Below are 22,530 nucleotides of genomic sequence, written 5' to 3' on the forward strand. Positions count from 1 at the left end.
TGGTACCTTCTGTGGTCTTCTGCCGCTGTGGTTTTCTGCTGCTTCAAGAAACAATCTGCTGTGCATATAGAGACACCAACAACTATGTTCAAGGTCACCTAAATGATTTCTTCTCTATCCTGATGCTCAGTTTGAACTTCGGCAGGCTATCTTGATCATGTCTACATGCTTAAATGCAGAAGTTGCATCCATGTGATTGGCTGTTTTTATTTTAATGTGCAGCTGGTGAGTCGAAGTGCTTTTTCCTCATCCACCTCCAGTCATTTTGAGTGAAAATTAGGCCACATTGATTAATGATAGATCATTAATCATCTTTGATTACTAAACTAGATTACAACACAACACAGACAGTCACCACATCTCAATCCAGAAGAGCACCTTTAGGATGTGGTGGAAATTCTTAGGTGGAGATTGTCAACATGGATGTTGCAACTGTGCAATGCTGTCGTGTTAATATGAACCAAAATCTTGAGGAATGTTTTCAGCACCGTGTTGAATCTGTGCTATGAAGATTTCAGCCAGTTCTGAAGGCAAAAGAGGATCCAACCCAGTATTAGAGGGTCGTGTATCTAATAAAGTGTCTGCTGAGTGTATGTAGGGAATAGTGTATTTCTCCCCATTGCTTTTAGGTTTACAACTTCCACTTTTGTCTTTGTCCTTCCAGGAAAGTGGTTGATGCCAATCACAGGGAGAGATGGGTCTCCAACAACACGTACTGGGAGCTCCGCAAAAACCCCGGCTTCATTAACATGGAATCTACAGTGACTCTGTGGTAGCACATGGATCTGTGTTTCCATCATCACAGACGAGGAGGCTGTTACCTACGCACAATAAGGTGTTAAGAGAAACACGCCGATGATGAAACATCTTTGTGCATGGATACGAATGACAGCTGAGCTGAGGGAAGGCCCGACGCCCAGCGACCCCGTGGAGGGTCACCCATCCATGGAAACATACTGTAGGATCACCTTCATTGTGCTTGTCGAAGCTGGGTCTCACCGCGCCTATGTAGATGTTTCCTCAGCTCTGTTGACTTCCCAGTATGTCCTTGCCTTAAAAAGACACCTGTACAAGTCACACGATTAGGCGCCTTTTAGTTGAAGCCATTTAATTTCCAACAGCAGTTTGGGTAGACTAGTCTATGAAGTAGACATTTTGATTACCTACAGATTACCTATGATAACATTGCATGTTTAGAGAGCAGCTTTCACTGGTACAAAGCCGTATTTACTATATCATCAGTTATTGTAGAAAAAAAAAGAGGTATTTTTATAAAAAATATCTTGGACTCAGAATTTAGAGAAAGAGAATTATGTGAATTGGCAGATTTTATTTATTTTTGCCTTTTAATACTGTCGACTCTGTCGGATGGCAGCACTCTCTCCCGGGAAACAACTCATTTGAAATTAATCTCGACCGCCGTGGAGGAAGTACGGGGCTCTACAAACGCCGTTTTAATGAGCAACCGAGCTGAACATGTGCTGGGAGGTGAGGTGTGATTTAAACGCGAGGCGTTTCGGCCCTGTGGACTGATCTGTCGTGACACAGTGCAAATGGAAGGACGATCTTCACCTCAGCAGCCCCAGTGTCTAATAATAACCATTGTTACATGAAACCAACTCGTCTGAATCACACAGTTACATAAATGCATACATAACTCTCTCCACTCTGTTCCCGAATGTGAGGGTTTCATTCAAATAATGGGCGCTTACACGTCTGAGTCACGAGTATAAGAAAAGATTTGTACAGGTTGCAGCGTTCTCTCAGATCCTTGGGATTTTTGCAGTACTTCATTTAATAACGAAACGTGAATAGCAGTCACATATTTCCATAAAACAGCTGCAGCTTGAAGATGTAATTATTTTGAATTAATAAATGAGTAATTTTCCATCAGAGTCTCGTTACAGTTTACAAAAACCCAAAGAGATTTTTTTTAAATCATCTTTATTCTGATTAACAACCAAAAAAAAAATCATTTACAAAGATATACAGCAAAAAAAAGTACTAACTGTATTCATTTATAAATCTGTTACCAGCAGATGTTTGGTATTTTTCTTGATATATTACTCAAACCATGGATAATGTATCTTATTATTAATTGATTAAGGAATGATTTAATCTCGCCATGATCACCAAACCGATTGCAGTCGTAGTTCATTATGAAACACCAGAGACACCTACAGGTCGTCCTGTAAAAGTGAAAGAAGCCAGCTTTTCAGATGGATACTGTAAAAACATTAAAACGTCTCAATGTGTCTGATTCCCCAGAGAATTTACTGCTATGCTGTGGGCTTCTTCAAAGCACCACATTGAAGTTTAGCTTTAAAATCTTGCCTAGTATCCTCTTTTTTTGTTTTACAGCTAAAGAAAAAAATAAAGGGGGCGCCTTTAAAATCAACCCGAACACACGCAAATAGTTGTTAAAGCTGAATCTCTTTGTTCACAGCTGCAGGGCGAGGACACTGAAGGAGGGGAAAGGTGAATATAAATATGTAGAGCGAAACCTGTTTAAGGCAAATCCATCATGTGTGCACTGATCACACCGTAGATTAACAAACCAAAAAGTTAGAACTGCTTTGCATCCATGTACTTTAAAAGATAAAAAACAACAAGATACGCGTGGATATAGTTTTTTTTTTCCCTGATCACAAACTTAATGCTACAACTCAGCAGCGTCCGTTTCACTTGCTGTGCCTTAATGCATTTATCAATGCCTCACAAACACACAACAGATGAGAATACCCGAGCCAAGAAGAAGGTATGCCATTCACAAGTCAAACTCCGCACATTCTCCATAGTCCGCCTGCCTACAGATGATTAAGTACACTGAGCATTTAGCCGAGGACGGAATACTTAAGGGGAATTTCTTTGACATTAGAGGAGTAGAAAAGTTTTAACTGTCTGTAAAACGCTTGCAGTGTCTAAAGATGTTCTGCACTGCTCTGCTACCCCAACATGTAACTGATTCATTTTTGGTGATCACAATAAATGCAGCACATTTAGGAAAATTACAAAAAAAAAAAAAAAGTGGGGGACACTACTGCAGCAGCTGATTTCTTTTCCCTCCTACATCAGTAGCTGTGGAGGTAGGGCCAGTGCTTTGTGTAGTGTTTGGTATCATAGAGTCAGAATGTAGTGGAGAAAAAAAAGAGAAAATCCTCCAGCTTTCTTCATCCATTTTCTACCTGCATGTCTAGAGCTTGCCAATGAATGTTGCAGATGCCTTACAAAAAAAAGGTTTCTGGTTTCTGAATTGGACACTTTTTTTTTGTCGACTGACATGTATCATGAAGCACTATGTCAGCTCAGTTTGGATCAAATCTATTTCCTGATGGGTACCTTCTAAAGTGCAATTTTAACAAAGTACATATCTTTCCATGAACACTGTACACTGCTGCTACATAGTGCTTGTTCTAATAAAACTGCAAAACTCAAGGGATGAAGTTCTGTGGTTTATGTGTTTTTTAAAAAGGTAAGTGTTCTTGTACTCTGTTATTTATGTTTATTAGGGGGAAACTCTTCCTTCAAACTTTCATAAGCTGTCCAGTGGTCCCATTTTGGCTCCCAGGCCTTATGTTTGACACCCCTGGTTTAGATCTTATACCACAGATTCGAACACATTGTTTTCTTTAATAACAGAAATTGGAGCACCTTGATAAGCATAGAAACACATATGACACAGTAGTGATATCCACTTTTTTTTAAGGCTAGTACCTATGTTTTAAGTTGCTGAAAAAAAACACACAAGCAACAGAGAACCCAAGTTCAAGGACTTCTTTGCTAGGTGCTCCTGTTTATCTGCACAGTAACACAAATATCAAATCATCCAATCACACGGCAGTGACTTTGTACATTTAGACATATAGACATGATCAAGTTGACCTGCTGAAGTTCAACCAGAGCAACAGAATGGATTTAAGTGACTTTGAATATGTATGACAGGCTGGTCTGGCAACTTCAGAAAGTGCTGATCTATTGGGATTTACCCAAACAACAGAATGGTTTGAAAGGTGAAAATATCCAGTGACTGGCACTTCTGTGGGAGAAAATGCCTTGTTGCCAGACGAGAGAGTGACCAGATTACTTCAAGCTGACAGGAAAGCAACAGTAACTCAAATAACAACAGCCAACGTATGCAGGGGAGCATCTCTGAACACACAACACATTAAAGGCTGCATCAGCAGAAGACCACACCTTGTAGAACTCCTGACAGGATCTTGAGACTGCAATTCACATGTGTTACCAGAGTTCAATGATGGAAGATTAAAAAACTGTCACTTGGTCTGATGGGTTTCAATTTCTGGTGCAACATTCAGATGGTAGGGTCAGAATTTCACATAACACAAATACATGGCTTCATTTTATCTTGTATCACAGGTTGAGGGTGGTGGTGGTGTAATGATGTGTGAGATACTTTCTTGGCACACTTTGGACACCTTAGTACCACTTAATGCCACAGCCTACCTGAGTATTTTTGCCAACCACGTGCATCCCTGTATGACCCATAATGCACCCATCTTCTGATGGTTGCTTCCAGCAGGATGTGTCATGACAATTATTTTACTGTATTTACAGTAGACGACAATCTAATAGAGCATCTTTGGGATGTGGTCCAACAGAAGATTCACATCCTGGATGTGTGTCCAACAAATCTGCAGGGCCTGTGAGATGCTGTCATGTCACTATAAAATAAAATCTGTGAGGCACCTTGTTGAATCTATGAATCAATTAGGATGTTTGTGAAGACAAAAAGGGTTCCAACCCAGTACCAGCAAGGTGTACCTAATAAAGTGTCTGTTGAATGCATATGGAGAATAGTGTAGTTTTACTCATTGCTTTCAGGTTTAACTTTCACTGTTGTCTTTTTTTTTCTTCTATGAAAGCAGCTGATGCCAGTCACAGGGAGAGATGGGTCTCTGGCAAGATGTACCTAATAGAGTGGCCAGTGAGTGCAAATATCACTCTTTAGAGAAAAAGAACGAATTCAAATAAATAAATTACTGTATTTGACCTTTCTTTGGGCCACTTTTTTGTTATAAAACAACACAAATTAAGTAGAAAGCACCCATGAATTCACTCTGATGTAATTAGCTTTGTACCAATACTGCAAAGCGTGCTGGCTGATGAATGAATGGCTGTCCAGTGGTCATCTCCCATGAGAGGCATTTCAATCAATAACACAGTAGCCGGCTCCTGAAGGCGCCACAGCAATTTATTCTCTCAGTAGGCTCTATTGCACGGCCATTAACACACACCAACACTCATTAAGATTTATTTAATGTCATTTCATTTATTTACTGGATCTGAACACTTGTTTTTGCTGCCATTTTTCTCTACCAACAGTAAGTTCATACAGCAGAGAACACCGGTCAGTAAATCTATTAAATATAGAGCAGGTTTTACTTCTATACCTATACAGAGGCACACTGCAACAGACCAGCAATCATCTTTTCTATTCCGAGTCAAACTGATAAAGAGCGATGGATGAGTGGAAGTAGGACAAAATAAATACTAATAAGAAATAAAAACATGGCCTGTCTTTCTGTCCATATGTCACAGTAGACAAAATGTATTGAAAAACTAGACATTCAAACCACTGACTGCACTCACACTGTGTGTAAAAAGATACAAAGAAAATAGTTTGTAATATTCTTCCACTTTTCATCACATACTTTGGACATTTAAAGTAAAAACATACAAACAGCCACACTTCCGCTCGATTCTTTTACAGTTTGCTCGCGAGTATAAATAGAGGTGAAAAATAAAGCTGATGCTTTTTCGGGTTACTGCGCAGTTGAGTCTACTTTGCCATGTGCATGATTACAAAAATATACCCGGGCAATCGCAGAATGGGCATCAGCTGATGTATGTGACACTGTGGGTGGAGCAACTGCTGGCAGCGCCGTTGTTTATTTGATAGAGGCCTTGATGTACTGTAGTGCGCTGTGGGCTGCGTCGTTGTGGGCGTTGCTACAGGAAATGCCTGTGCCGTGGCACACGGTGACAGGGGTGGTGGACAGCTCTGCCAGGCACTGATACTGCCCGTTCACTGTGAGCTCATCTGCAAAAGAGTTAACATAGTTAACATCTCGCAACACATATTTTACAGCCACAAGCTCTGGATAATGGTTTCCATTATACTACAGAACTGAATTTAACTCTTCCCCCTTTGGACTCCTACTGGGAGTAACCCTTGTTTCTCTTTTTCTGAACGTAGGAACTCTACTTGAGCACTAAAAGCACTACAACAGGCCTCATTCACCCATTCGCACACATTTATACAAGCACTTTTTTCACGCCTTAGTGCTTTGTAACATTCACATGCCAACAAATGCATTGGAGAGGAACCTGGGCTTCAGTATCTTGCTAAAGCATACTTTGGCATGCAGGCTGGATCGAACTACCAACCTTCAGATTAGTAGATGAACTGTTTTACGACTCTACAGGCATTTTACCAGGTAGGTTCAGTCACAATCAGCAATCTTGGTAGACACAGAGGATGTGTGCACTATTTTTGGCCTTTTGTTTACTTTCTTGTTCTCTATGCTCCTATTTCCTCTTCTCTTCCCCCCCCCCACCCCCCACCCTGTCATGTCAGATAGCAGCCACTCCCTGAGCATGCTTCTGCAGGAGGTCTCTTCTTGTTAAAAGGGAGTTCTTCCTCAGCACTGTCACCAAATGTTTGCTCACAGGAGACTGATAATTCATTCATTACTGTTTGAAAATACAACCCAGTGTAAGGTTCATATGTTAAATTATATGATGATAATAATAATAATTAATGATAATATTCATCATGATTATTGTTGTTATTCATTCATTTAAAATTCATTGTTTTACTATAAAAAAAAAAAAAAAAACATAGTAAAGCACTTAAAAAGAATAAGATGCCAAATTACAGTTATTTAATCGTAATTCTGAACAGGTAAATGTGTTTTAGCGGTCAAATGTTGTGGTTCATTAACTTCTGATGGGTCACAGAAGTCCGGTGTAAAATTTGGCTGTTTAAAAAAAAAAAAAATCCAAAACCTTAGTTTCTGTTTTAAAGACGTTTTTGACAAATTTCTAAAATATTTGTGTTTTTCTGTTTTCACAACAGGTGGTCTAAAAATGTGTTATGAATTGAGGCATATTTAAGCACTTTCAAGGTCCATTTTCAAGCTTTTCCAGCATATTACCAAAAACAAAAGCATGTTTCACTTTGCATCCCCTCAGTAAGACCATGTAAAAATTAAAACAAATCATCTTAGGTCGACTTAAATGTCCTTTGTTCCCCTTTTGTTAAAACAGAGAAAAATGCACCAAAGACAAATACTGAAAAATGAAATGGTTGCCTTATATGCATATAGTGTACAAACTCAAAAAACACATTTCTCTTAAAAATTAAGATTTGCAAATGTGAACAAATCAACTTGTTAGAGATATTTATCTCCACTTGAAAAAAACAACAACCCCACAAAACAAGAAAACTGCACCAAACACCACAATAATACACAGCAAGGCCAAATTAATAATCAGCTATTGATGCTTCTTTCCTATCTGACACAAAAATAGGAGACAGATGGGTTTTTTTAACTAGTTAAGCACCTACACACCCATAAAAATGGGGGCAAAAGGGAGGAGATCACGTTTAATCGATTATAACACGAGGTCAGAAATATAAGTGCCGACATGAGTAGCGTCTACAGAAACCTCTGAATCTCAGCTAAAAGCTCATGTAAACCATTTCTACAAACACCAAACAAAGCAAAGACCCCAAACAGTTAAAAGAGCAGTTACATCACCATGAATCTGTGGACAGGTAATATCCATATTTTGATTTATAATTTTCTGGAGTTAAATGTGAACCGAAGCATATTTTCAAAGGTGTTATATGCTATAAAATACTTTAAAATAAAGTAGGTGAGGGAAATAAAAAATCTAATTTTTCTATGTCTGAGTCACAGTAACTTTGACAGTAACATCTGCAGTAATATTTACATCTCTAATGACATCTCACAAGCGTTCGCTTTATTTTGATACAAAGACTGTTTACACAGTTTGTTATTGCAGAGAAAAACATTTATTTTGGGCATTTCATTTGCGAGCAGAAAGCTCACCCTTTTTGTTATACCCTTTAGATGAACAGAGAGCTTTTTAATTAAATAAATGTTGTTTAATTAATGTTCCCTTTTATAAAAAATAGGATAATTATAAAAAAATGTATTATAGCTCTATTACATAGGAAAAAACTGTCTTTTTTTTCTGTTATCTCTTATTTAACATTAGGGACGTTTGTGGCAATAAATTTCTTAATCAACTAAACAGGTCACTTAAGAAATATTAAGTTAAATTTGAAAATGGTTTAAAAAAATACATCCCCATTCCACATTCCATGTGACAATCTGATTGGCTTAGGAGTGATGATGTCACAAGGACACCTTAAGGATCTTTAATCCTTTGAAGTTTTTCCTCAAATAGGGGTGAGAAACAGCAATTGTTTCAGTTGTTTCTTCGCAGCCTTTGTGTTTGCAGCCTTCAAACGTTCACTACAGAAACATTTGGAAACCTCTCAGAGTCATGTATACAAACACCAACATGTATCCAAGATTACGGCAACCAAGACAAAAAGATTACGCCGCCTCTCCTTCCTGCCGTGGCCGGCCAACTTCTCCAAATGGCCTCTGTTCCATCCAAAGGGCATTACAGGAGAGTAGGAATGAAAACAACCATCTCCAGAACAAAATTCAACAAATTGAAAAAGAAAAGCTTCACCTGGAGAAGAAGTGCTTACAAATGGAAGCACAAAATAAACACCTGGAAGAAACACTACAGCGCCAGCCCGACATCAACATTATTAATGAGGGCTGGGGGATCAAGTTTGCTCAAGCCAGAGAGCAGATTGTATTCTTGATCAAAGAAAACAAGCAGAAGAGCGCTGAACTTAAAGAAATGTCTGAGCAGTTTCAAGACAAGAAAGCAACGATTGATAAGATGGAGTGGGATCTCCAATACATGGACCAAAGGAATCAGCTGCTCCAACGAAAGTTTGATGAAGCTGAAGAAAAAAATAAAGAAATCTTCCAACAGAAGGAAGACCAGGACACAAAGCATAAAGACATGCAGCGTGAACTCCAATGCATGCAGGAAAATTACAGAATGGTGAAAGTAAGGTTGGATCAAACACTGCGCCAAAATAAAGACCTGCTTCAAGAGAAAGAGCAACAGCAAGAAAGACTGACAGAAGAAAAGTGCATCATCAAGGACTTTGAGAGTAAAAATCAAAAGATGCAAGAATTCTGTAATGAATTGAAGGTCAAAACAAGTGAGCTGGAGGGAGAAAAGGAAACACTGGAAAAACGATGCTCACAGATGCAGAAAAGGATCGAACAAATGGCGAAAAACAACTCTGAGCTCATTAAGGGGATATTGTTGGAATTCAACAACTTGAAGCGGGAAAACACAGAAATGCAGGCGCAAAAGCAAAAACAAGACAAAATGCATGAAGACCTGCAGTGTACGCTCCAAGACATCCAGAAAAGAAATGAGCAGCTAGAAGACATGCACAAAGAAGATCAACTGAGAAATGCAGACCTGCACAAGGCAAAGCTAACACAGGAGGCAACATCCAAAGACCTCAAAGACAAGCTTGAAGAAAAACAAGCAACATTAGAACAGGTGGAGCAAAGATGCAGGAACCTTGAGAAGCAAAACGCAGAAACAATCGATGAGCTGAGAACCCTCATCCTGGAGAAAAAGGCGCTCGTGGAAAAGTCCATGAAAAAGAAGAAAAAATTCTTCCGCTTGTTCCAGAGGAGGGACGCTACTGCTTCTTCAACTGATGTAGCCTCATCTTGCTCCACCTCTGTTCAGCCCCCCAACCAGTCCCGGCAGTTGACTGCCCCCTCCTGAGCCTGGTTCTGCCGGAGGTTTCTGCCCGTTAAAAGGCAGTTTTTCCTCCCCACTGTCGCCTAGTGCTTGCTCAGAGGGGATTGTTGGGGTTTTCTCTCCTCTACCTTGTTTCTTTATTTACTTGTTAACTTTTTTGTTGTTACTTCATTTTACCTTGTTTCATTATTTACTTGTTAACTTTTTTGTTGTTACTTCATTTTACCTTGTTTCATTATTTACTTGTTAACTTTTTTGTTGTTACTTCGTTTTACCTTGTTTCTTTATTGACTTGCTTGTTTAACTTTTTTTCAACTTATCGAACAAAATAATAAACCAATTAAATTTATCCTTTGAGTATTTGTCATCTAATCTTTACAGAATTTCTCCAAAACACTTTCAGATCTGTCTTTTATTTTCTTCTTGAAACCTCATGAATGGTGAACTAAAAACCCTGGAACATGCTTTGAAACACTGAAATTGTTTCAGCTGAAACTGGCAAAGTCATACGTACGTGCGTGTGTGTCACAGGTGATACGGTGTCACTAGTCAGGTCATCATGTTTAGGCTCATTCACGCCAAAATTATTTAGGCTAAATCTTTAAAATGGTGTCATTTCACACACATTTTCAATTAATTTCAATCACACAAATGCAGAAATCATTATTTGCAGCATCTTCTCTGATTTATTATGAGAATGTCATGCCTGATCATTTGCACCAACACTATCAAAAATGGGGGCAAAAGGGAGGAGATCGCGTTTAATCAGCTATAACACGAGGTCAGAAATATAAGTGCCGACATGAGTAGTGTCCACAGAAACCTCTGAATCTCAGCTAAAAGCTCATGTAAACCATTTCTACAAACACCAAACAAAGCAAAGACCCCAAACAGTTAAAAGAGCAGTTACATCACCATGAATCTGTGGACAGGTAATATCCATATTTTGATTTATAATTTTCTGGAGTTTAATGTGAACCGAAGCGTATTTTCAAAGGTGTTATATGCTATAAAATACTTTAAAATAAAGTAGGTGAGGGAAATAAAAAATCTAATTTTTCTATGTCTGAGTCACAGTAACTTTGACAGTAACATCTGCAGTAATATTTACATCTCTAATGACATCTCACAAGCGTTCGCTTTATTTTGATACAAAGACTGTTTACACAGTTTGTTATTGCAGAGAAAAACATTTATTTTGGGCATTTCATTTGCGAGCAGAAAGCTCACCCTTTTTGTTATACCCTTTAGATGAACAGAGAGCTTTTTAATTAAATAAATATTGTTTAATTAATGTTCCCTTTTATAAAAAAATAGGATAATTATAAAAAAATGTATTATAGCTCTATTACATAGGAAAAAACTGTCTTTTTTTTCTGTTATCTCTTATTTAACATTAGGGACGTTTGTGGCAATAAATTTCTTAATCAACTAAACAGGTCACTTAAGAAATATTAAGTTAAATTTGAAAATGGTTTAAAAAAATACATCCCCATTCCACATTCCATGTGACAATCTGATTGGCTTAGGAGTGATGATGTCACAAGGACACCTTAAGGATCTTTAATCCTTTGAAGATTTTCCTCAAATAGGGGTGAGAAACAGCAATTGTTTCAGTTGTTTCTTCGCAGCCTTTGTGTTTGCAGCCTTCAAACGTTCACTACAGAAACATTTGGAAACCTCTCAGAGTCATGTATACAAACACCAACATGTATCCAAGATTACGGCAACCAAGACAAAAAGATTACGCCGCCTCTCCTTCCTGCCGTGGCCGGCCAACTTCTCCAAATGGCCTCTGTTCCATCCAAAGGGCATTACAGGAGAGTAGGAATGAAAACAACCATCTCCAGAACAAAATTCAACAAATTGAAAAAGAAAAGCTTCACCTGGAGAAGAAGTGCTTACAAATGGAAGCACAAAATAAACACCTGGAAGAAACACTACAGCGCCAGCCCGACATCAACATTATTAATGAGGGCTGGGGGATCAAGTTTGCTCAAGCCAGAGAGCAGATTGTATTCTTGATCAAAGAAAACAAGCAGAAGAGCGCTGAACTTAAAGAAATGTCTGAGCAGTTTCAAGACAAGAAAGCAACGATTGATAAGATGGAGTGGGATCTCCAATACATGGACCAAAGGAATCAGCTGCTCCAACGAAAGTTTGATGAAGCTGAAGAAAAAAATAAAGAAATCTTCCAACAGAAGGAAGACCAGGACACAAAGCATAAAGACATGCAGCGTGAACTCCAATGCATGCAGGAAAATTACAGAATGGTGAAAGTAAGATTGGATGAAACACTGCGCCAAAATAAAGACCTGCTTCAAGAGAAAGAGCAACAGCAAGAAAGACTGACAGAAGAAAAGAGCATCATCAAGGACTTTGAGAGTAAAAATCAAAAGATGCAAGAATTCTGTAATGAATTGAAGGTCAAAACAAGTGAGCTGGAGGGAGAAAAGGAAACACTGGAAAAACGATGCTCACAGATGCAGAAAAGGATCGAACAAATGGCGAAAAACAACTCGGAGCTCATTAAGGGGATATTGTTGGAATTCAACAACTTGAAGCGGGAAAACACAGAAATGCAGGCGCAAAAGCAAAAACAAGACAAAATGCATGAAGACCTGCAGTGTACGCTCCAAGACATCCAGAAAAGAAATGAGCAGCTAGAAGACATGCACAAAGAAGATCAACTGAGAAATGCAGACCTGCACAAGGCAAAGCTAACACAGGAGGCAACATCCAAAGACCTCAAAGACAAGCTTGAAGAAAAACAAGCAACATTAGAACAGGTGGAGCAAAGATGCAGGAACCTTGAGAAGCAAAACGCAGAAACAATCGATGAGCTGAGAACCCTCATCCTGGAGAAAAAGGCGCTCGTGGAAAAGTCCATGAAAAAGAAGAAAAAATTCTTCCGCTTGTTCCAGAGGAGGGACGCTACTGCTTCTTCAACTGATGTAGCCTCATCTTGCTCCACCTCTGTTCAGCCCCCCAACCAGTCCCGGCAGTTGACTGCCCCCTCCTGAGCCTGGTTCTGCCGGAGGTTTCTGCCCGTTAAAAGGCAGTTTTTCCTCCCCACTGTCGCCTAGTGCTTGCTCAGAGGGGATTGTTGGGGTTTTCTCTCCTCTACCTTGTTTCATTATTTACTTGTTAACTTTTTTGTTGTTACTTCATTTTACCTTGTTTCTTTATTTACTTGTTAACTTTTTTGTTGTTACTTCGTTTTAACTTGTTTCATTATTTACTTGTTTAACTTTGTTGTTACCTCGTTTTACCTTGTTTCTTTATTGACTTGCTTGTTTAACTTTTTTTCAACTTATCGAACAAAATAATAAACCAATTAATAAATTTATCCTTTGAGTATTTGTCATCTAATCTTTACAGAATTTCTCCAAAACACTTTCAGATCTGTCTTTTATTTTCTTCTTGAAACCTCATGAATGGTGAACTAAAAACCTGGAACATGCTTTGAAACACTGAAATTGTTTCAGCTGAAACTGGCAAAGTCATACGTACGTGCGTGCGTGTGTGTCACAGGTGATACGGCGTCACTAGTCAGGTCATCATGTTTAGGCTCATTCACGCCAAAATTATTTAGGCTAAATCTTTAAAATGGTGTCATTTCACACACATTTTCAATTAATTTCAATCACACAAATGCAGAAATCATTATTTGCAGCATCTTCTCTGATTTATTATGAGAATGTCATGCCTGATCATTTGCACCAACACTATCAAAAATGGGGGCAAAAGGGAGGAGATCGCGTTTAATCAGCTATAACACGAGGTCAGAAATATAAGTGCCGACATGAGTAGCGTCCACAGAAACCTCTGAATCTCAGCTAAAAGCTCATGTAAACCATTTCTACAAACACCAAACAAAGCAAAGACCCCAAACAGTTAAAAGAGAAGTTACATCACCATGAATCTGTGGACAGGTAATATCCATATTTTGATTTATGATTTTCTGGAGTTAAATGTGAACCGAAGCATATTTTCAAAGGTGTTATATGCTGTAAAATACTTTAAAATAAAGTAGGTGAGGGAAATAAAAAATCTAATTTTTCTATGTCTGAGTCACAGTAACTTTGACAGTAACATCTGCAGTAATATTCACTAATATTCAATATTCCATGCCATAACTAACTACTATACTAGCGCTGCCGTACTGCATCACACTCAGTGCATTTCAATCATTTCTCCAGCACGTTTGATAGCTAGCAAAATAATAATAATACTTTTAAAAATTAGCACGTGTTATGTACACATATTCGAAAATTATTTACTAGGACTCACATAACGTTGTGCTGAACATTGGTGGGGTCAATATCTCTGTCTAAATAAATAAATAAATCTGGGCAAATTCCCAGATGATTAAACATGCAACTATTTTGCTGGTAATAACTGAAGTGAGTAAAGAAAATCAAAAGCCTATTTATGCAAGATAATTCATAATTTTATTGGGGGGGGGGGTTATATTGGTTGGGTCTGATTATTGGGGGGTCATAACCCCCCATAACCCCCCTGGAATTTACGCCCCTGAGGACTCACCTGTCATGTGACTCAAGAGTCCAAAGTCTGCCAGTGTCGTTTTCTATCAAACACTCGTTAAAACAGCAACGTCAGCACTCATCCCCGACTGTTCGGGGGAGGGGCGGGGTCACACATTGAAGCAGACTGACATGCAGAGGTGCATGGCAGCCCAGGCGGAGAATTTTGCTTTTACACTTTGCAACTCGTTTTATTTTTCTATCTGATAAGAAAACTATTCAGTCAGATAGTTATTTGTAGTGAATGAAATACGGCTTCAAGCATGTTTAAGCACTTTTCAAACCTTGAAAAGACAACACTGAAATTCAAGAACTTTCACAGATTTCAAGCACCCGTACGAACTCTGGGAAGAGCAGATAATTCAAGTCTTATTGACACCAGCCTCACTGTTCAGTCACCTATGCTCTTTCTGTTTCACTCTTTTCTTCTGTCTCACACTAACTGTGAATAGTTGGCATAAAAAAGGTCCGATCCCAGGTGTAACGTAACGTATTTCACCAACCTCACATCTGGGGGTTTTTGTTGCTGTTTTTTCTAACACCCTCACAAATGCCCCACTACTCTGAAGATTTCTCAGCATAAACCACTGGAGCGGTACATGGCCTCATTTGGGAAAGCACAACTGCATAGATTACCCAGTTTTATTATTTCAAAAAGAGATGAAAGTTGAGGCTTTAATCAAGACATGAAATGTGGTCTATAATCAGGGCGACGGGAGTTTTTCTTTGAATCTGATGTGAGTGAGGGAAGCTGGGAACCACATAATCTGAATGGAAGGCACCAGTATCACTAACAGAAAAATACAAATGCAGTTTTCTTACCAATATCAAAGTATGTGACCTCAAAGCCTTGTTCTGTGGAAAGGTCCAACATCATCTGAATGTAGTCTGTGTTGGGAATGCTCAGCGGGTTTCTCCTCAGTAAAGATATCTTCTCTGCCGTCGAGTTCCTTAGGTTTTCAAATCGCACACTTGGTTTAGGACCCTGAAAAGTAAAAACATCACAACACAAAAGAAATTGTCTGAAATGTTGAAGTTGCCTGTAGACGTCACACAAATGAGCCAAGAAAGATCAGACATACCCATGTGATTTCAGAACAGCCTGATAGACTCTGAAGCTTTGCCACAATTTTCTCTGCAGCCGCTTTTTTTGCAGCTTTTTTTGAATTTCCTACACCTGTCGCGAAAACAAACAGAAAGTTAGGACAAATGAGCAAAACTTTAGAAATCTTTCTTTGCACGTGAAAAATAATCGCACCCTTCTCTGACAAGGACTCCAATCGACAAATAACCGTGAACTCTCTCTTATGTGGTGGACCAGCCTCTGTTAAAACTGTGTATTCAGGAAGATGCCATCCTCTTTGTAATGCTAACTCCTAATGTGAAAGAACAAATAAGAAAAGATCATGAGGGAAACACAGTTCATTTCATACATATGGAAGAAATGTTCTTGTATAAACACAGCCATGACTGGCACACCTGGAGTAACCCCACAGAGTTAGGATGATTGTTTGTCTCTGTTGCCACACCATTACTGTCAGACTTCCCAGGAACATTCCTGCTTGGAATTAAAGAGAAATCACATGAGTGTCATAGTGTTTAGTAGGTAGTACAAGTTACAAGCACAAGATTTAATCTAAGATTTCTCAGGCTGACTTCCCTCCTGCAGCATAAATACAGAGCCGTGCTAAAAGTCTTGAGTTAACCCTCATTTTTCTAGGAAAATGGTAAACTGGTACAACAAATGTACAACCAGACATTGACATACAAAACGTACATGGCAATAATAGAGTTCATATACAGGGAGTGCAGAATTATTAGGCAAGTTGTATTTTTGAGGAATAATGTTATTATTGAACAACAACCATGTTCTCAATGAACCCAAAAAACTCATTAATATCAAAGCTGAATGTTTTTGGAAGTAGTTTTTAGTTTGTTTTTAGTTTTAGCTATTTTAGGGGGATATCTGTGTGTGCAGGTGACTATTACTGTGCATAATTATTAGGCAACTTAACAAAAAACAAATATATACCCATTTCAATTATTTATTTTTACCAGTGAAACCAATATAACATCTCCACATTCACAACTATACATTTCTGACATTCAAAAACAAAACAAAAACAAATCAGCGACCAATATAGCCACCTTTCTTTGCAAGGACACTCAAAAGCCTGCCATCCATGGATTCTGTCAGTGTTTTGATCTGTTCACCATCAACATTGCGTGCAGCAGCAACCACAGCCTCCCAGACACTGTTCAGAGAGGTGTACTGTTTTCCCTCCTTGTAAACCTCACATTTGATGATGGACCACAGGTTCTCAATGGGGTTCAGATCAGGTTAACAAGGAGGCCATGTCATTAGTTTTTCTTCTTTTATACCCTTTCTTGCCAGCCACGCTGTGGAGTACTTGGACGCGTGTGATGGAGCATTGTCCTGCATGAAAATCATGTTTTTCTTGAAGGATGCAGACTTCTTCCTGTACCACTGCTTGAAGAAGGTGTCTTCCAGAAACTGGCAGTAGGACTGGGAGTTGAGCTTGACTCCATCCTCAACCCGAAAAGGCCCCACAAGCTCATCTTTGATGATACCAGCCCAAACCAGTACTCCACCTCCACCTTGCTGGCGTCTGAGTCGGACTGGAGCTCTCTGCCCTTTACCAATCCAGCCACGGGCCCATCCATCTGGCCCATCAAGACTCACTCTCATTTCATCAGTCCATAAAACCTTAGAAAAATCAGTCTTGAGATATTTCTTGGCCCAGTCTTGACCTTTCAGCTTGTGTGTCTTGTTCAGTGGTGGTCGTCTTTCAGCCTTTCTTACCTTGGCCATGTCTCTGAGTATTGCACACCTTGTGCTTTTGAGCACTCCAGTGATGTTGCAGCTCTGAAATATGGCCAAACTGGTGGCAAGTGGCATCTTGGCAGCTGCACGCTTGACTTTTCTCAGTTCATGGGCAGTTATTTTGCGCCTTGGTTTTTCCACACGCTTCTTGCGACCCTGTTGACTATTTTGAATGAAACGCTTGATTGTTTGATGATCACGCTTCAGAAGCTTTGCAATTTTAAGACTGCTGCATCCCTCTGCAAGATATCTCACTATTTTTGACTTTTCTGAGCCTGTCAAGTCCTTCTTTTGACCCATTTTGCCAAAGGAAAGGAAGTTGCCTAATAATTATGCACACCTGATATAGGGTGTTGATGTCATTAGACCACACCCCTTCTCATTGCAGAGATGCACATCACCTAATATGCTTAACTGGTAGTAGGCTTTCGAGCCTATACAGCTTGGAGTAAGACAACATGCATGAAGAGGATGATGTGGACAAAATACTCATTTGCCTAATAATTCTGCACTCCCTGTAATTCTAAGAAGCTTGACAGTCAATATTTGGTATGATCACCTTTAACGCATCTTTCTTCAGCACAGCCTAAACTCTTGTCAAGCTTTCTTGTCATTTCTATAAGTAGTCTTCAGGAATAGTAAAAGATTTCTGACAGATATTCAGAGCTCTTCTTTGGGTGTTGCTGCCAGATGTATTATTGTAATTGCTGAAAAATAAAGTGGTTGCCAGTACGATGCCCATCCAGATGGTACTGCTGGGTGGATCAAAATCTGATGGTTGACAAGATCCCCAACACCACTGGCTGAAATGCAGCTCCAAGCCATGACAGAGTCCCCACTGTATTTTTCTGATGGCTGTAGACACTCACCATGCCTCTGTCATGGCCTTCTCTATACATAGTGATGAAAATTTAAAGCAAATATTGTTCATATGTTTGGGGGGGGGGGTTCCGGCCTTAAGTTTCCTCAAATTTTATAAGAACACACTGCACACCAGTCTGAGATACTCGAAGTTTTTAGCTAACAGGATTTTGGAATCACCCAAAATTGGTCCTTTCCTATATTATCTGTTAAGTGTAGCCACAAAACTGGTTCATTTTTTGAGTTATGTAGCTTTTTATTGCTTGAATGATTCATAGGTCAGTGTTAGGTGGCTTAAAAAAACAAGAATCTTCTGAAAGTGATGACATACAAGGACTGAACTGAGTGAAAGAGCAGCCAATGTTTAAAAAGACAAATAACTTTGAATGACCTTCAGAAAGACTGAGGAACTACTGCTTAAAACCATCTTAAAAAATTCAGGAAAGTCTGACTCCTTGATATTAATCTATACACAAGGAGTGCATAGTCATGGCTTTTCCACAACACTCCATAACCAATCCTTTGACAGATGCCACTATAACAAGATAATCAGCATTATTTCTATAATTCCAGTTACTGTTTTGACTTCAGTGTTTAAACAAATGAAAATGGTAAAAGATTCCTGTCAAAATCTTAAACATTTGTGTTTTATGCTATAACAGCCAGTCTATAAAATGTCCAAAATGATTCAAAATGCAGACAGATTGAGTTGTTAAAGTTCCACAACACTGGCACGGTTTTGACTGAAACTAATTTGGGATGCAATTAATTTTTTTCATTGCTCATTAATCTAATTATAGCCTTGACGACTTACCCAGAAAATGAACAAAAAATTATCAGAGCTTTGCTGTTGCCAACTGTATTTGGCAGCACAAAGTCCGCTTGCTGTTCAAAGAGGCAAATATTCATTATTTGCGAACCTCTGAGGAGTACAACTTTTATTTCCAACCAGTAATTTAAATGATTAAGCTCTACTTACATGACTCCAGCGTCTATGTTCATAGCTTTTAGAGCAGCCTCTGCAGCCTGGTGTTTAGCAGCCTTTTTACTTGGACCTTGACCTGAAAAAAAAAAAGACCAATCAGTTGCCTGTGTTATACAATATCAAAACAGCAATAATAATAAACCTAACTGAAAGCCACAGTACCCTAAATCAAATGTAAAGTGTGAGAGGCTAGTGGGAAGAACACAAGGACTTAAACTTTAAAGCCTTTTTTCCCTAAACCATAGGCTTGGTAGAAGATGTTAAATACAGACACTAAGTCATTTCTCATCACCTCAACATGAGGAGCATTCCAACTGCTTCTCACCCTTTTTCTCTGGACCTGCACTTTTCTATGCCTGAAGTGTGATATCTTTGTTAAAAAACAAGGGATACAGAGGGTAAATTTAAACACTTTGCTTCAGCAACAGAAGAGAAATTCAACAAAGTGACAAAGAACATGTTGCAGCCTGAGGTACTCTCTCTGAATTACCACAGTGCAATTTTCAACTCAAATAAAAGCCCTCATTCGGTGACAGCCAGCTATCAACACAGCAGGGGTGACAGCGTAGCCTACCTATGCCGCTTACGTCACCGACTGTCACGCTGAAGACAAAGCTGGGCTGGTGAGCCTCTCCTTCAGCCCTCTCCATCACGTACACAGGAAGGTTTCCGCTTTTCGTGCCATATTCATGCAGGATCTGTATCGGCGTCTTCCCCGAGTTGCTTTTCTGTGATTCGTTTGTATCCAAGCTGCACGTAGTCAACACAAGGACACACAAATTATGAGCTATGACTGTAATAACTCACTCGTTAAATTTGAATGACAGAATAACAAATGACAACAGGATGACTGATTGTGCTCTTAAACTGCTAATAAAATGTAAGAAAAAAGTGAGGATGGTAAAGTAAATGGAGCAGTTCCTTTCAGAGTAATGCAGTCTAGTGAGTCTATTAAAGTTTTAATTGCATCTATTATGTCTCAGAATACACTCTATTGTGATTCCTGTGATATGCCACTTCATTTTCCATATTAGAGCCCGACTTATATATCAGCCGGTATTAGGTATTTGCAGTGCTGATACAGTGTATCATAAAATAGCCATTTATTGGCTTTTACAAACAGCTAATAAATGAACATTTTAATAAATAAATAAAAGAGTAAAGAACAGACAGTAGAAACATCTTTCAACTATAGTATGAGTGTTGATGTTACATAGTTTTGCAACTTTCACCTTCACTTTGTTGTGTTGGCAACACAAAAACCCCAAATACAACAAACAGCGGAACCAAGCAGTCTTGAAGAGCAAAAACAAGTAATCCACGACTTGATGCAGCAAAAAAACTTTCTATTAAAAGTGAATTGTCATATAATCTTAGTAAGAACAATAAATAACAAATAAATACCAACACTTAACAAATGTTAGAAATCTGTTCATGTCTTGAGTCTGAAAGAAAAAAAACCCAAATATGCTGTCCAGTATATTGTTGTTGACTTTTTTAAAATCACCAAATATTGGCATCCTATATCAGTCAAGCTCAATCGGAGAAGACTTATAGATGTAGTGAAAGAGGACATACAGATGGTTGCTGTGGCAGGAGGCAGGAGATGAGCTGTGGAGACCCTTTAAGGGAGCAGCTGAAAGAAGAAGATGATGATTCTGGCACGCATTGCTAAAAATTAAAAGTTCTCTTTTTCTCTGCTTGCACACACTATGTACAGCAGAGGTTTTCCCTATGTGCCACATAAATTAACAAAGCAGCTTTGTAGACTATATACATTTAAAACTGTGAGTGTCACTCTCTTTGTAGACTGTAATGAAGGTATTGGGCCTATGGAGATTCACGTCATGGATGTGCAGCCAACAAACCTGCAGCAACTGACTGTGCGATGCTGTCATGTCAGTATGGAGCAACAATCTCATTCACCACCTTGTTGAATGAGGGAGCACTGAAGGCAAAAGGTACCATTCATTCCCTACCATCAGCATCATCGCCCCACGTTTTTAACCCTGAAAGTTATACTTCTACCGCCATCTTTGTTATGACTGAATTCTCCCATTGATTACAGCTCTAGGGTATTTGGCTACCACCTCTTTCTCTCTGATGATAATGTCTCCTTTTCATACAGAGCGGATAGCTGTGGTGAATCACTGCAGACATTTTTTTTTTTTATTTACCGCCATTTAATTTAAAAGATTAGTGAAAGAAACAACACGTAAATACAACTTAAGACCAAATACTTGGCACGACTTCTGCTGTAGCTTCTAGCTAATATACCATAATATGCACTTTAATTTAACTACATTATTATTTGACATAAACTAGACATGTAAGCGGTTTGGTTGATTGTGCACCGTTACCTCTTATCACACGACTACTATCAATAAAACACTGACCTCGCATCCTCGCTTTTCACTGCTGGTGATTGAGACATGTTTGCAGCTCACGGTTCCTCACAGGTCTGATTACAGACTCTGTTCCGGCCAAAACAACTTTTAAACACGACGATGAGATATTTTTCTGGACATCTAGCAATGATTCTGTGATGAACATTAAGTGGCCTGGCAACGCTAGCAACTCCTCACTGTACTTTCGCCGGGGAAATCGCCAGTTTAACATTATATCAACATCCGGATCAACGCGGGTCAAACGCAGGTCAGAATGTGTGAGCTAAAGCGTTTACTGCCACCTACCGGTGAGTCGTGCCTATTCAACTGGACGCGACAGTGTCCCCGTAAAAACATGTTTTAGATTATTTTTTAATAAAAAAATTCAAAAGATTAAATTGTAAAAAAAAAAAAAAAAAAAAAAAAAAAAAAAAGTTATATTAGCTTATCTTTAAACATTTACAGTTACTATTTCTACTGCTACTACTACTACTACTAGTGTTACTACTATAATAATGATAATAATAATAATAATAATGATAATAATAATAATAGCTGGCATTGACAAAAAGAACACAAAGAACAGCAAGGCTTGTTTAAACAGCAATATAAATCAAAACAACAGGAAACTAGGTATCATAGATTGTGAATGTAAATGATAACATTTTCTGCTGGCTATAGAGTAGAGGTGGTTATGGTCTGTCCCCATAGTAAGAGTATGATGCAATTAAATCTAATGCAGTTGCAATGGTAGCACTGTAATTTTCCAGTTGCTGGTTTTTTCTTTTAGTTTTTCATTTGATGTTTATTTTATTGTTCGTTGATGTTGTTCGGCAAGAAAAAAGCCAGTTCAAAAGAACAATCCTGCTTTCCATGTGGGTACTCCAGAAGGCTGTTTGTCAAGTGTTTAGTAGATGAATCCTTAAATTAAATTTACTGGGGTAAATAACAAGTGCTTTGGGTGGAGAAGGATAAGGAAATGCATTCCAGACAACCTCATCCCATTCTTGAAACATGGTGGTGATGCGGTCATTGTTT

The 22,530-nt window shown here is 38.8% G+C and overlaps 2 protein-coding genes across 8 annotated transcripts in view; one reads left to right on the forward strand and one right to left on the reverse strand.

The window, feature by feature from the left end:
• Positions 1-3,435, forward strand: part of osbpl6 (oxysterol binding protein-like 6) — a 44,523-nt gene extending 41,088 nt beyond the window's left edge. For all 4 annotated transcript variants that reach the window (XM_005452900.3, XM_005452898.3, XM_003447369.4 and 1 more), the window contains one exon: positions 665-3,435. In XM_005452900.3, coding sequence (XP_005452957.1) covers positions 665-776 — 112 coding nt within the window. In that variant the 3' untranslated portion in view covers positions 777-3,435. The remainder of the gene's footprint in view (positions 1-664) is intronic.
• A 1,826-nt stretch (positions 3,436-5,261) lies between these two features.
• Positions 5,262-21,731, reverse strand: prkra (protein kinase, interferon-inducible double stranded RNA dependent activator). Of its 4 annotated transcripts, none has more exons than XM_025904118.1 (9): positions 21,502-21,731; positions 20,684-20,741; positions 19,680-19,855; positions 19,100-19,181; positions 15,894-15,975; positions 15,673-15,790; positions 15,497-15,591; positions 15,237-15,399; positions 5,262-6,061 (listed from the first exon to the last, which is right to left on the reverse strand). In XM_025904118.1, the coding sequence occupies exons 1-9, from the start codon at positions 21,506-21,508 to the stop codon at positions 5,910-5,912; spliced, it is 933 nt and encodes a 310-aa protein (XP_025759903.1). In that variant the 5' UTR covers positions 21,509-21,731; the 3' UTR covers positions 5,262-5,909. The 4 variants fall into 4 exon arrangements, with proteins under 4 accessions (XP_025759903.1, XP_025759904.1, XP_003447341.1 ...); XM_025904119.1 differs by having other exon boundaries at positions 15,894-15,972; positions 21,502-21,730; XM_003447293.4 differs by lacking the exon at positions 20,684-20,741 and having other exon boundaries at positions 15,894-15,972; positions 21,502-21,729.
• Positions 21,732-22,530: the final 799 nt, after the last annotated feature.

The sequence above is a fragment of the Oreochromis niloticus genome, linkage group LG16, assembly GCF_001858045.2.
Source record: "Oreochromis niloticus isolate F11D_XX linkage group LG16, O_niloticus_UMD_NMBU, whole genome shotgun sequence".
Taxonomy (NCBI): domain Eukaryota; kingdom Metazoa; phylum Chordata; class Actinopteri; order Cichliformes; family Cichlidae; genus Oreochromis; species Oreochromis niloticus.